At 44.9% G+C, this 13,474-nt stretch overlaps 1 protein-coding gene across 7 annotated transcripts in view; it reads right to left on the bottom strand.

Annotated features, from left to right (window-relative positions):
* PPP2R3B (protein phosphatase 2 regulatory subunit B''beta) overlaps window positions 1–11,354 on the bottom strand; it is a 95,379-nt gene extending 84,025 nt beyond the window's left edge. For 2 of the 7 annotated variants that reach the window (XM_024104442.3, XM_005283270.5), the window contains exons 1-2: window positions 11,167–11,306; window positions 7,638–8,098 (exon numbers count right to left, since the gene is read on the bottom strand). In XM_024104442.3, coding sequence (XP_023960210.1) covers window positions 7,638–7,988 — 351 coding nt within the window. In that variant the 5' untranslated portion in view covers window positions 7,989–8,098; window positions 11,167–11,306. Of the gene's footprint in view, window positions 1–7,637; window positions 8,099–9,594; window positions 9,791–9,815; window positions 9,971–10,855 lie in introns of those variants that run through there. The other 5 variants (XM_065580806.1, XM_065580807.1, XM_005283266.5 and 2 more) reach the window with 5 other exon arrangements.
* Between the last annotated feature and the right edge of the window lie 2,120 nt (window positions 11,355–13,474).

Here is a 13,474-nt window from a genome sequence, read left to right as displayed (position 1 = left end):
TCAGTAGGTTATCTGGAAGACAGCATCCATGAAAAACAACTAGATCTATGTCAACTACTGGTGTATCGCAGAGCCGTGCAACCAATGGAACAGAGAAGCTAGCCACTTCTATTTCCTGCCCAGTAAAGCTAACCAGAGGGTGTTAACTAGCAGTAAGGGTAACCTATAACATGAATGGACAGTACTGTGTAGTAACTAATTACAATATATTTTTATATAAAGGCCTCAGTGGTAGTGTCACTACTCCAAATTTCTGTTTTTTCTTCTCATATACATAGCACTGTGGGACACACCATCACAATCCCTATCCAATATTTCAAAACACTCAGCCTACTACTAATGATGAGACAAGTGATAACTGAAATTGCCCTAATAGGAGTGAGTTTCTATCTGTGTTACCAAAGTAAAAAGACCAAAGTACAACATCGGACTAGAAAAACATGGTTATGCTTAGATATAAAGTAGTGTCATATGTACACATACATACTATACATATATGCCCATACACACTACAAATATATATGCCATATCCATATAATTCATATATATATATATTAATTATTTGAGAGTGCCTCTAAGGCTCAATCATACTACTACATTCCTCAGTCATGGTCCCGGGCCTAACATTCCCAGGCCCACCATAAGGGACTAAAAAATAATTGGATAATAAAATCTGTCTGCCAGTCGTACGAGGGAATGTGCAGACTAAACAAACAAATGGGGCATAAGTGTATAGGTGGTTACTTTATTTTACCATCTAACAGTGTTTAGCCCACTGGGTTATCTTTAGTTTATGCATTATGCTTTTCCGGGACGATGAGTAAACATCCTCCCCTTAAAAAGACAAAAAGTGGGGGAATAAAGTAAGTGAAGGCCCTAATGAAGGCCCAGTATGAGGCCTGAACCAAACTAAAGTAATGGTCAAAACTTTGCTAACATAAATCAGAGTTAAGCTGTGAGCCAGAGGCAGGCCCTGCTCACAGAAGCTGGCAAGGAAAGGGCTGATGCTGCAAAAAGAGACATACCTAAAAGGTACTGGACACCAGCTATCAGAACATACACTATACTGGAACATTCCACAGATAACATGGAACAGGCCGACCCATCCCAATGACAGGGGCAAAAGGGTAAAATGATGGATAGAGCTGTTTTGATCGAACCAACATGTACAAGGTGCGAGGCGGCACCTTATTACGTGAAGGGGTTGCACCTTAATACGTCAGGAGTGATGTGTAACTTGTTTGTACCTGTGTATAAAAATGTATCCCTGGGGTGGTGTCTTTGTCCGGCCACGGGAGCAGTGGAAAGTCCCGCCACTGAGCCGGGTCCTTGCCAAGCGGCATCTATTAGTAGTATGCCCGGTAGACTAAGTAATCTATGGGGAACTGCAATTGTGTCCGAGGTCGCAATAAACCTGGCCGAGGTGCCTTTGTACCTTACTAGACTCTGTGGTTATTGGGGGTTCTCGTCGGGTTTGCTGTGTCAGCTATCTGCCCAGAGCTGGGGCAGCACACAGAGGGAACACACGCACGCAGCCGAGTGATATCAACAGGAGAAAGCAGAAGCACCACACCGGTAGCATCTAACAACAGTCTACACAGCACGACAATGCACCCTCGAGTGTGAATTCTAAAACTCATCAACATGTTGCACACTAACTGGCCCTTGCAGTCCCGTTTCAAACAACACTATGTTAACAGGCACTAAGAACTTTTAACACATGCCAGCAAGATCTACATGAGCTAGTTAACGTGCAACATGTTGATGTGCTTGAGAATTCACACCCCTTGAGTGCACATTACCACATTGTTTAGACAAGCCCTCAGAAATAATTTCAAACTGTATGAAGACTCTGCATTGGTTTACACTCAGTTCTCATTTTTAGGATTTTGTTATAACAGTGAAGGCTAGCTGCCTTTTTTTTTTTTAAAGATGAAATTTAGAACAATTCTGCAGCAACACTGCACAATACTTGAGATCTTCAATATAAGTCAGGAGCTTTAGGAAAGGAGAGCTTAGAAACATACCATCCACTGACCAAAACTATTACTTTCTGTTTAAGTGTAATCAAGTCTGAGGTTCCGTACAAAATATGGTGCCTGGTAAGCTTATCACTACAGGGAGAGAGACAATGTCTTCACATCTGTTAACCTGGTACTCTGCTCTTTGGAAGAACCAAATTAAATTAAGGATAAGCAACAATACATCTTTCCCTCAGACCTAGTCTTTTAGAAAGCTAGCCTTTTCTTCAATTAAAAAGGTATATCACCACATGCTATTTTATGGATATGTCTGTATAATCAGCATTACTTCACTTATATGGCTACTGAGTCTGAGATTTGGCTTCTAGAGTCAGTAAGCTTTCATCCCTGGGCTTCCAAACAAATTGTATTCATGTCATCAGAGCGCCTGTCTGGACTTGGATAGCTTCATGCAGAAAGATGGGCACAAAATCTGGATAACAAGGTCATAGGGGTTTTTTTGTTGGTTTCTTTTTAAATATAGTAAGCTGTAAATCCACCAATGACCACCTAAATTCCCCACCCCTCCATCCCCAATCCTTAGCTTTTCCTTTCCCGTCAGGAAAGTGCTGGAAAACAGATACCAGACTTAGGCCTGGTCTACACTATGAGTTTAGGTCAAATTTAGCAGCTTTAATTCGAATTAACCCTGCACCCGTCCACACAACGAAGCCATTTACTTCGACATAAAGGGCTCTTAAAATCGATTTCTGTACTTCTCCGCAACGAGGGGAGTAGCGCCAAAATCTACATTGCCGGTTTGAATTAGGGTTAGTGTGGACGCAATTTGACAGTATTGGCCTCCGAGAGCTATCCCACAGTGCTGTCCAGAGCGGTCACAATGGTGCAATCTGAACTCGGATGCACTGGCCAGGTAGACAGGAAAAGCCCTCAGACAAGCATACCAGAAAACCAAAGCAGCAAACAGAAGGTCCAGGGCAGAGCCGCAGACATGCCGCTTTTACGCCGAGCTGCATGCAACTCTGGGGACGGGGCTGCTACCACTACCCCACCCCTGACCGTGGATTCCAAGGAGGGGGTACTCTCAGCCATGCCCGAGGATTTTGCGGATGGGGAAGATGAGGAGGAGGACGACGACAAGTTGCAGAGAGCACACAGCACTCCATTCTCCCCAACAGCCAGGATCTTTTTCTGAGCTTGACTGAAGTACCCTCCCCCAAGGCGGTATCCCAGACCATGAAGCCATGGAAGGGACCTCTGGTGAGTGTACCTTTGTAAATATAAAACATGGTTTAAAAGCAAGCGTTTAATGATTAATTTGCCCTGAGGGCTTGGGATGCATTCACAGCCAGTACAGCTACCGGAAAAGTCTGTTAACATGTCTGGGGATGGAGCTGAGCTTTTCGCGTTTGGCTAGCAGATATCTTCCCTGATACCAGCCATGCAGTGGGGGGAGGGGTAAAACGATCATCCCAGAGAATTGGACGGGGCGGCGGCGGGAGGGGGAGGGGGGTTAGTTTGGTTTCTGCTGCTGCACGTTAACATGAAAACCACAGCACTCAACGGGCTTTGCTTGGTACGGGAAAGGAGGGGGCTGCTTTTATGATGGTTGCAGAAGCCGAAAGACAAGGCTTACCATGGCCGCATGCAAGCCGAATTCTGTTGCCCGGCCCTGCATCTGTGATCTCTAACACTAAAGCCACAGGCACTCAATATTAAGATGCAAAATGCGACCTTGTACCGAAGTCACATGTGCTATGTAATGTGAATAGTGTTCACCGTGAAAGAGTATAAGCATTGTTCTGTAAAATGTATCTTTAAATACTTCTCTCCCTTTTTTCCCCTCCCGCAGTTGCACATTTTTCAAGCCTCCGTCCCGAAGGCTATCTCAGATAAGGCGGCGAAAAAAATGCATGCGAGACGAAATGTACTCTGAGATCATGGAATCGACCCGCAATGAAAGAGCTCATCTGAATGTGAGGACAGGAGGGACCAACGGTGAGGAGAGGTGGCGGCAGGAAGATCAGAGGAGGCAGGATGCAACGCTGGGGCTACTGCGGGATCAAACGGATATGCTCCGGCGTCTGGTGGAGCTTCAGGAACAGCAGCAGGATCACAGAGTGACACTGCAGCCCCTGTATAACCACCCTCCCCCCTCACCATGTTCCATAGCCTCCTCACCCAGACGCCCAAGAACACCGGGGGCAGCGGGGGGGGAGAGGCTCCCTGCCACTCCACCCCAGTGGACAGCCCAAGTAAAAGGCTGTCATTATTTTGACCTTTTGAAGTGGCCTTTTCCTTTGTTTATAATCAATTAATAAAGAATACATGATTTTTAAATTATAGTGACTTTATTTCCTTTGAAAGCAAGCTGTGATCGAAGGGGGGAGGGTGGGTTGTTTACAGGGAATGAGTCAATCAAGATGGCGGGTTTTCATCAAGGGGAAACAGAACTTTCACACCGTAGCCTGGCCAGTCATGAAACTGGTTTTCAAATCTTCTCTGATGTGCAGCGCTTCCTGGTGTGCTCTTCTAATCGCCCTGGTGTCTGGCTGCGTGTAATCAGCAGCCAGGCGATTTGCCTCAACCTCCCACCCCACCACAAATGTCTCGCCCTTACTCTCCCAGAGATTGTGGAGCTCACAGCAAGCATTAATAACAATGGGAATATTGGTTTGGCTGAGGTCTGAGTGAGTCAGTAACGTGCACCAGCGACCCTTTAAACGTCCAAATGCACATTCTACCACCATTCTGCACTTGCTCAGCCTATAGTTGAACAGCTCCTGAGTACTGTCCAGCCTGCCTGTGTATGGCTTCGTGAGCCATGGCATTAAGGGGTAGGCTGGGTCCCCAAGCATAATGATCGGCATGTCAACATCCCCAACAGTTATTTTATGGTCTGGGAAGTAAATCCCTTGCTGCAGCCGTTTAAACAGATTAGTGTTTCTGAAGATGCAAGCATCATGAACCCTTCCCGGCCATCCCACGTTGATGTTGGTGAAATGTCCCTTGTGATCCACCAGTGCTTGCAGCACCATTGAAAAATACCCTTTGCGGTTTATGTACTGGCTGCCCTGGTGCTCCGGCACCAAGATAGGGATATGGGTTCCATCTATTGCCCCACCACAGTTAGGGAATCCCATTGCAGCAAAGCCATCCACTAGGACCTGCACATTTCCCAGAGTCACTACCTTTGGTAGCAGCAGCTCAGTGATTGCTTTGGCTACTTGCATCACAGCAGCCTCCACAGTAGATTTGCCCACTCCAAATTGATTCCCGACTGACCGGTAGCTGTTTGGCATTGCAAGCTTCCACAGGGCTATCGCCACTCGCTTCTCAACTGTGAGGGCTGCTCTCATCTTGGTATTCTGGCGCTTCAGGGGAAGGGAAAGCAAGTCAAAGTTCCATGGAAGTGCCCTTACGCATGCGAAAGTTACGCAGCCACTGGGAATCGTCCCAGACCTGCAACACTATGCGGTCTCACCAGTCTGTGCTTGTTTCCCAGGGCCAGAATCTGTGTTCCATGGCTAGAACCTGCCCCATTAACACCATGATCTCCAAAGCGTCGGGGCCTGCAGTTTGAGAGAATTGTGTCCATATCGTCATCACTCTCGTCGTCCCCCCGCTGCCGTTGCCGCCTCCTCCTCGCCTGGTTTTTCAGGTTCTGGTTCAGCATAAACTGCACGATAATGCACGAGGTGTTTACAATGTTCACGACTGCTGTCTTGAGCTGAGCAGACTCCATCCTTGCAATGGTATGGCGTCTGCACAGTTCACTCAAGAAAAAAGGCGCGAAACGGTTGTCTGACATTGCTTTCATGGAGGGAGGGGGGAGACTGTTCCCAGAACCACCAGCGACAATGTTTTTTGCCCCAGAGGGCATTGGGATCTCAACCCAGAATTCCAATGGGCAAGGGAGACTGCGGGAACTATGGGATAGCTACCCACAGTGCAACACTCCGGAAGTCGATGCCAGCCTTGGTACTATGGACACACACCGCCGAATTAATGTGCTTAGTGTGGCCGCACGCACTCGACTTTATACAATCTGTTGCCAAAAATCGAATTCTGTAAAATCGGCGTAATCCCGTAGTGTAGACATACCCTTAGCCTTACTGCACTGGAAAGGAATTAAAACAAAAAACTGACTCCAATACTACTGATATGCAATTTCTATGAATTCACACATTTGTAATACAGTCATTATCTGCATAACAAAAGAGCATTAGTCCATATAACTAAGTTCTTCACTTTCATTCTATTTTATGATGCTTTCACAATAAAAAAATTCTGGAGGATTTTTTTCCACTGAGAAATGTTAATAGCTACCGGTATTGGGAAGAAAAGCAAGATTGACTCATTCTGATCTCCTGGATAAGAAATTTTACAGCTAGCAGTCTTCCACTGAGAATTCAAATTGAAAGCACCTGTGCCCATCATAACAGAACAATTAGAAAGAAAAGCACACACTTAAAACCAGAGTCCCACAAAGTCCATTTACATAAGGCAATAAATCATTCAGCCGCTACACCATACTGATAGAACTTCAAGTTTATACATCTACTGGGCAGAAGAGGATACAAATGATGACCCTCCAGAAGCAAAGGCAAAAGACTAGTTATCCTTAGCATCTGGGAAGGTTAACAAGGGACTAAGCCTAGATTTTTAAAGGGATTTAAATGTTGCTTCACTCAGCACTGCAATGGTGAACTGACTTAGGAGTTTTCGAAGTGATTTAGGAGGCAAAGAGACTTAGGCTCCTAAAACAGTTAGGTTTTGCAATGCTGAACAAAGCATAAATACATTTAAAAATTTGGGCCTCTGCTTCTAACCAGGACATTGTCCTTCTATTGGTAGATAATAGCACTCCCTTTGTAGAGTTAGGTGTGTATGGTAAATGTTTCAAACTCTACTAAAGTGCACTGCACTGTACTAGCGCCCGGAAAAGTGACATGTGGCCCTTGGATAATCAGTGAACTAGAGCTTCCAACTAGAGATGTCAGTTTGTAAGGTTCTACTCCACATCTTTAGTCAAATGAAATCCCTAATACCAATTTCAGACACTAGTATATCTTGTAAATCCAAACAGTGCAGAAGATTTTATCAGATGCACACCCACATAAGAATGCAAAATAACTTAGATGCTAAGTTTATTAAAACAGCTACTCTACAACTAAAATCAACCATTTTCTGCAATTTCTAATCCTCTAGGAGGAAATGATTTTCCTGCACACGTAGCATTCACTGTGGTACATTTAGCATCTAGTAAGAGTTGCAACATAGAAATATACAGCTCAGATTGTACGGTATTATATTTGTCAGAGTTTAGTGTCCTTTTACATTACTTTGTTAAACTTCACAGTACTGAACAACTAATGACCATTGTTGATTTTGAAGAAATGGAGATTCAAGAGGGAAAAACAAAATGACCATTACACAAAACAAAACAAGAAACTCACAAGCAATCAGCTATAAAACTATCAGTCTCTTGGTAGTTTAGACAAGTATTAGCAAAGATTAGCGATTTATGCCACTAACTCACTTTTTGATTGAATGCAGTGACTAACATCCTCATAACTCATCAACACCACACACCTCAGATTCACCCATTACTAAAGTATTCTAATTTAAGTCTCAGAAAGTAAAGGAACTTACTGTTCTTGTCCCTGTAGATCTACGTATTCCTCTAATATTAGATAGGTTTCTTGGGCTAGTTGAAGTTCCCAGGGGGAGAGCTGTGGAAAGATGAGGAGGACTGGAAGGAGTCACCAAAGGAGATATCAGGTTATCTAGCATACTTTGTTTAGATTTGGAGGTTTTATTAGTAAAAATGAGAGGTTCACTGTCCCCAGCATCTCCACTACCAATTTCAGTCTTCTCTTCATTCTTGATCCTTCTCAAACAATCCTTTAACATCAACTGGGTTGTAGGCTGACTGAGCCAGCACAGGAAGAGTTCATCCACTTTCATTTTTAGTACAGGTTGCAAAACTTTCCCAGTTGGCATCTTCTACCAGTTTACCTTTGTTCCAACAAAGGAACTCAAATCAACCAGATTAAGAAAGTTTCACTGCTTATTCCACTCTTTTTCACTCTGTTGCACAAAATCCAAGATGCCTGTTAAAAGAAAGATTTTATTGCTTAATATTATGGTTGCAACAAGATGTCAAGACTGAACTAATGCCATGTGGTACAAACTCAGATACAAGACTTGATGACAAACATACAAATAAATGAGAATTGGGTCACATTCCATCGACTATGGATTAGTACAACAATCTATGGAAAGGCTTTTAAAACTAATCTGGGCTGTGAAGGTTGTTCCTCTGAGTCCCCATCCTGTACAATCTTAGCATAAGGGAGATAATTTATCTGGTCTACACTACAAACCTATATCAATATAACTACATCGCTCAGGGTGTGAAAAATCCACACCCCAATGTAGTTATACCAATCTAACCTCCCCCATGTAGACAGTGCTATGTGGACAGGCGACTTTCTCCTGTCAACAGTTACCGCTTCTGAGGGAGGTCAATTAAGTACATCAATGAGAGAAGCTCTTCTGTCAGCCTAGGAGTGTTTTCACTAAAGCTTTTACCGCTGTAGACTGTACATGAAGATAAGCCCTAATACTTTTCAGACATTTATTTCCAATTTTGCCAGAAAAAACCCTTCCTTTCTCTGAATGTAGATGTGCAAAGTTTTAAGGGCTTTTTTTAAAAAAAAATGAAAATAGAAGTGGATCTTAAATAAGGCTTCGAACCTGACTGATACTACGGAGGCATTACATGCAAGCGGTGAAATTCCAAGCAAATGAAGTTAGTATTAATGAAATGTTAAGATCGAGATATCAAGCGTTTGAGTCAGGAAATACAGAGCTATCATTGAAAACTCAACCTTAATTCTGCATCTTATGCCTTAAAATATGATCCCTTCGTCTCACTTTAAATGATTTATCAGTATAATCCTAAAAGAAATTTCTTATCAAGTTTATACAGTTAAGGTATGTTGCTGTCTTCAGACTATTTGATTCTTATGTCTCAGTCAGGACTACAACACAAATCAAAGTTGAAAATACCAGTTAATGTTATTAACTTTTACAATGTATGGAACGTACTGTTTTTTTAAAAGCCAATGCAAACATATGATGGCTTCAAGTGTTGGGATGGCTGCAAGACCTTTCAGCTTTAAATTACTCTCACTTCTGAGGCAAAGCTCAAGGTTGAGCATGCCTGAGTTCAGAATTTAAGGAAAGAAGCAAGGGCTAAAGCAAAATACTAAAAAAAAACCCACACTGTTCTATCCCAGTTCTGTAGTTGACCCGGATATCTCAGTCACCGCATCTGTAAAAAAAAACCCTGACAAACAGGCTTAATGTTTGCAAAACATTCTTATCCTTAGGTGGAAGGCTTTATAGATATGCAAAATAGTTGTAATTATTATTAAAACCTTAGTTAAGGAAGAAGTAGATCTGAAGCTTTTGTTAGCACCATAATTTCCATACTTTTAAAATTAGGAAGTTTGAGCCTTTATCCAGTCTTCCAGCTAGCATGCTTCACAATAATGGACAAACTCAAACTCAGGACCCTTTAAACATCCATAACATCACTTACTCAGACTTTCTTGAGATATGGCTTGTTTGCAGATCCCAACACTCATTCAAACCAAGACAGAGTGAATCAGAATTAACTGCAAGTTAGATGTTCCACTATGTATTTGCAGGTTAGGATTTTCTGTTATCTAAGTGAATTAGGAGCTCATGTAACACTGAAAGTCAATGTGATCTGTGCACCATAAACCACTGAGGCTCTTTAAAAGAAAAAAAGCCACTCACAATGTTATACAGTCCATATTTTAGGGTGTCAACAAAAAAGGGCAGAGTAAAGATTCAGCTTTTCCTAAATTGCTGTTTGATTCCATAACATCCATGTTGATTTTGCAGTAATTTTCTGTAGGGAAAGCATGCCTGAGAGAGGCAGCCAAAACACACTATGCAATGATAACGGTGGCAATTAAGCACTCAAGACAAGGCAGGCAGAACTAGATTTAAATGATCAACTTTCTCTCTTCCCCTCCCACCTTTCCATTGGCTACTATAGCTTTTCAGATATTGTGTTTATGAAATCAGAGTTATCCATGGTGTTGAACTCATACACTGTTCACGGAATGGCAACAATATGACATGGAAGAAATGCACTGAGTGGCCCATCCCACCCAGCTCACTGCAGGACTGATTGCATCTATGGTCTATCTCCTGATAGACTCTGTCCCCTGAGGAGAGAGAACTGGGGTGCCTCGATGCGGGTCATGAAATTAATAGACAACAGGTTTAAAGCGATCATGAGGAAGTACTTCACCCAATGCACAGTCAACCGCTGGAACTTGTCACCAGGGGATGTTATTAAAGCCAGAACTATAACTTGGTTAAAAAAAGAATTAGCTACGTTCATGGAGGATAGGTCCAACCACAGTTATTAGTAGGGTGACCAGACTGCCCCAATTTTAAGGTCTTTAATAATAATATAATGATAAATGGAGATATCCCATCTCCTAGAACTGGAAGGGACCTTGAAAGGTCATCAAGTCCAGCCCCCTGCCTTCACTAGCAGGACCAAGTACTGATTTTGCCCTAGATCCCTAAGTGGCCCACTCAAGGATTGAGCTCACAACCCTGAGTTTAGCAGGCCAATGCTCAAACCACTGAGCTATCCCTCCCCCTCTTTATTTTACCCCAACCTGATTTTTCACATTTGGTCACCATAGCCATTAGCCAAGATGGTCAGAGATGCAACCCCACCCTCCCTCTGGGCACGCTAAACCTCTGACTGCCAGAAGCGGAGACTGGATGACAGGGAGGGATCACTTGATAATTACCCAGTTTTGAAGGCAGGACACTGGACTAGATGAACCACTGATCTAACCGCGATGGCCGTTCTTATGGCCTTAGCTGTCTCCAGCCCTGCTCAGCCTCTCCTCTGTCCCCCTCCCCCCACATCTGCCCCAGCCACATCCCTGGGCGGCGGACAGGCCCCCGCAGCAGCACGGACCCGCTCACAAACAGGGCTGCAGCCGCCCAGGGCCCGGGCCGCCCCGCGCTCCCCGGCAAGATCCCGGCCCCGCGGGCGGGTTCGGCGGCGCAGCGCGGGGGGAGGGGGGATTGTGGCGGCGGCGGCTTCACGTCTCACCTCCCGCCGCTGCCTTCAAACCCGCCGCGCCGCCTTCCGGCCCGCCCCGCGCGAGAGCGGACACTTTATCCAGCCGCAGCTCTCACGAGAGTCTCCCCGCGAGAAGCTGCGCCCGGTTGCCAGGGTGACGGGGGGGGCACGTGGCTGGAAGAAAACACAGCCACGCCGGGAGGCTGCTGCTGCGTCCTGACGTTACCGTGCAGGCGCCTCACCTTCCCAGTAGCCTGTGCGGTGTGACGACATCCCCCCCGGCTACCCGGTGTTTTGTTGGCCCCTCCCTTCTACTGCTCCTTTCCCAGCAGCCTGTGCGGCGCGCGTGGGAGGCTGGCTCTGTGCCCCCTCTCGTCCTTTCCCAGCAGCTTGTGTGGTGTAGAGCCCCCTTTGCGGCCCCCATGTACGCCTTCCACCTCCCCCATGCCCTGCGGGCTCCCAACATTGCCTTCTGGGGGTCCAGGATTGGGGCCTAGCACCCTCCAGTTACCCCCTGTGCCATTGCCATCAGCATCACCTGGGTTCCTTCCCTCCCTCTTGGGAGCCTCCTGAACCCTGTGGCTGAGGGGGCATCCTGGGGTAGGGAAGCTCCCACCTGGCCTCATAGTGCATCACAACATAAGAGGCACAATGTAGGGGCCCAGCTTGTCACTGTAATCAAGTAGGTGCAACGCAAGGTGCTGCTGCATGTCAGTGCCATTTGCCACCATGTTCCTCCTAGGCTCTCTCCCACCCCCACCCGAAACCCTCAAGGTTGGCAACTCTCTTGGCAATAGTTGCCAATCTGTGGTTCATGGTCCACAGAGTACTTGCTGGTATTCTGAAGAGAGCTGACTAATCACGTGATGCTGGCTCTTCTTGTTTCCAGCTGTTAAGTTCCATTAAGAGAGAGCTAAAAATACATTAAATATTTTCCGATTGCGTTTCTATGTAAGCAATTGCTGTAGTTGCCATAGGAATGCTATGGTGGGGTTGCAAATGGGAGGAAAGGTGGTTCATGTGATAGCAAATGGGAGGGGAGGTGAAACCCAGCAATGGTGAATGTAAAGGTAGATGATAGACAATCTCTCTATTAAGAACTTCTCACAGTTTGAGAGCCACTCCCTGCCATATAGTTCACTTCACTGTTTATCTTTCTCTCCAGCCTCAAAACCTCTGTAGTTTCATACTTTGTTTAAATTTCACAAATAAACCTCTGGGACTTTCTGGATAGACTTGTGGGGTTGAGGGGGTTAAGAGGGACATGTGCTTATACCCTTGTGCACACACAACTTTTCCCTCACCTATTGGCATCCACTCAGTACAGCTGCAGGTATGCTGACCAGACAGCAAGTGTGAAAAATCGGGACAGGGGGTGAGGGGTAATAGGCTTCTATATAAGAAAAAGTCTCAAATATCGGGATTGTCCCTATAAAATCGGGACATCTGGTCACCCTAGCTGCAGGCCCTCTGTATTTGTACCCAGATTCCCCCACCCTCTCTTCTGATATGGTTTCACCTCCTTTCATATATATATATCATCCACGTATCACAGTGAAGTGAAAGAAAGGATTTAGCTAAATTTAATCTATTTGCTGTTGGCTTCCTTTGGCAGCTTCTGTATAGTGGTGGAATGGCAGTCTTTGAAGTGTCAGAGTTCCAGGACTGGGGCAGCATTGCAGATGTTCTTTCCCCACTTTATCATCTACACGAAGCAGCAACAAAGAAGTTGGAATGGAATGCAGTGGTTCAGAAGGAAGGAATAAAGAGTGTGTCTACACTGCAATAAAACACCGATAGCTGGCCCATCTCAGCTGACTCAGGTTGCAGGGCTATAAAATTGCAGTGAAGACATTGGGCTTGGGCTGAAGCCTGGACTCTAGGATCCCACAGGTGGGGAGCATTCCAGAGCCGAGGCTCCAGCACAAGCTCAGACATCTACATCACAATTTTATAGGCCTGCAGCCTGACTTCTGCAAGCCTGAGTTAGCTGACACAGGCCAGCTGCAGGTGTTTTATTGCAGTGTAGACATACCCTGACTTTAAGATTAGGTGAATCTAGGGGAAGTGAAAAAGTGGGATTGCTCCTCCACTGTGAAGAGTGAAGGAAAGAGGCAATAGATAAGAAGATGCTAAGATTGGATGAGCAAAGGAGAAGGTTCATATAAGCGCTGAGAGAGAATCTGGTATAAATCCAAAGGCCAACAAATTCAGGAAAGCAATTCCTGTATTAAAAATACTAGCCTTCTGCCCAAAACAATGATGCTATTGTCATTGTTTTTTATTTTTTTGAACCATTCCTGTAATTACTTTAATATTTTTTACACAGTTTTTAAAA

Source organism: Chrysemys picta, chromosome 1 (genome assembly GCF_011386835.1).
Source record: "Chrysemys picta bellii isolate R12L10 chromosome 1, ASM1138683v2, whole genome shotgun sequence".
In the NCBI taxonomy this organism is placed as follows: Eukaryota; Metazoa; Chordata; order Testudines; family Emydidae; genus Chrysemys; species Chrysemys picta.
Note: the sequence above shows the minus strand (reverse complement) of the source record. Positions and strands in the feature narration are given on the sequence as shown.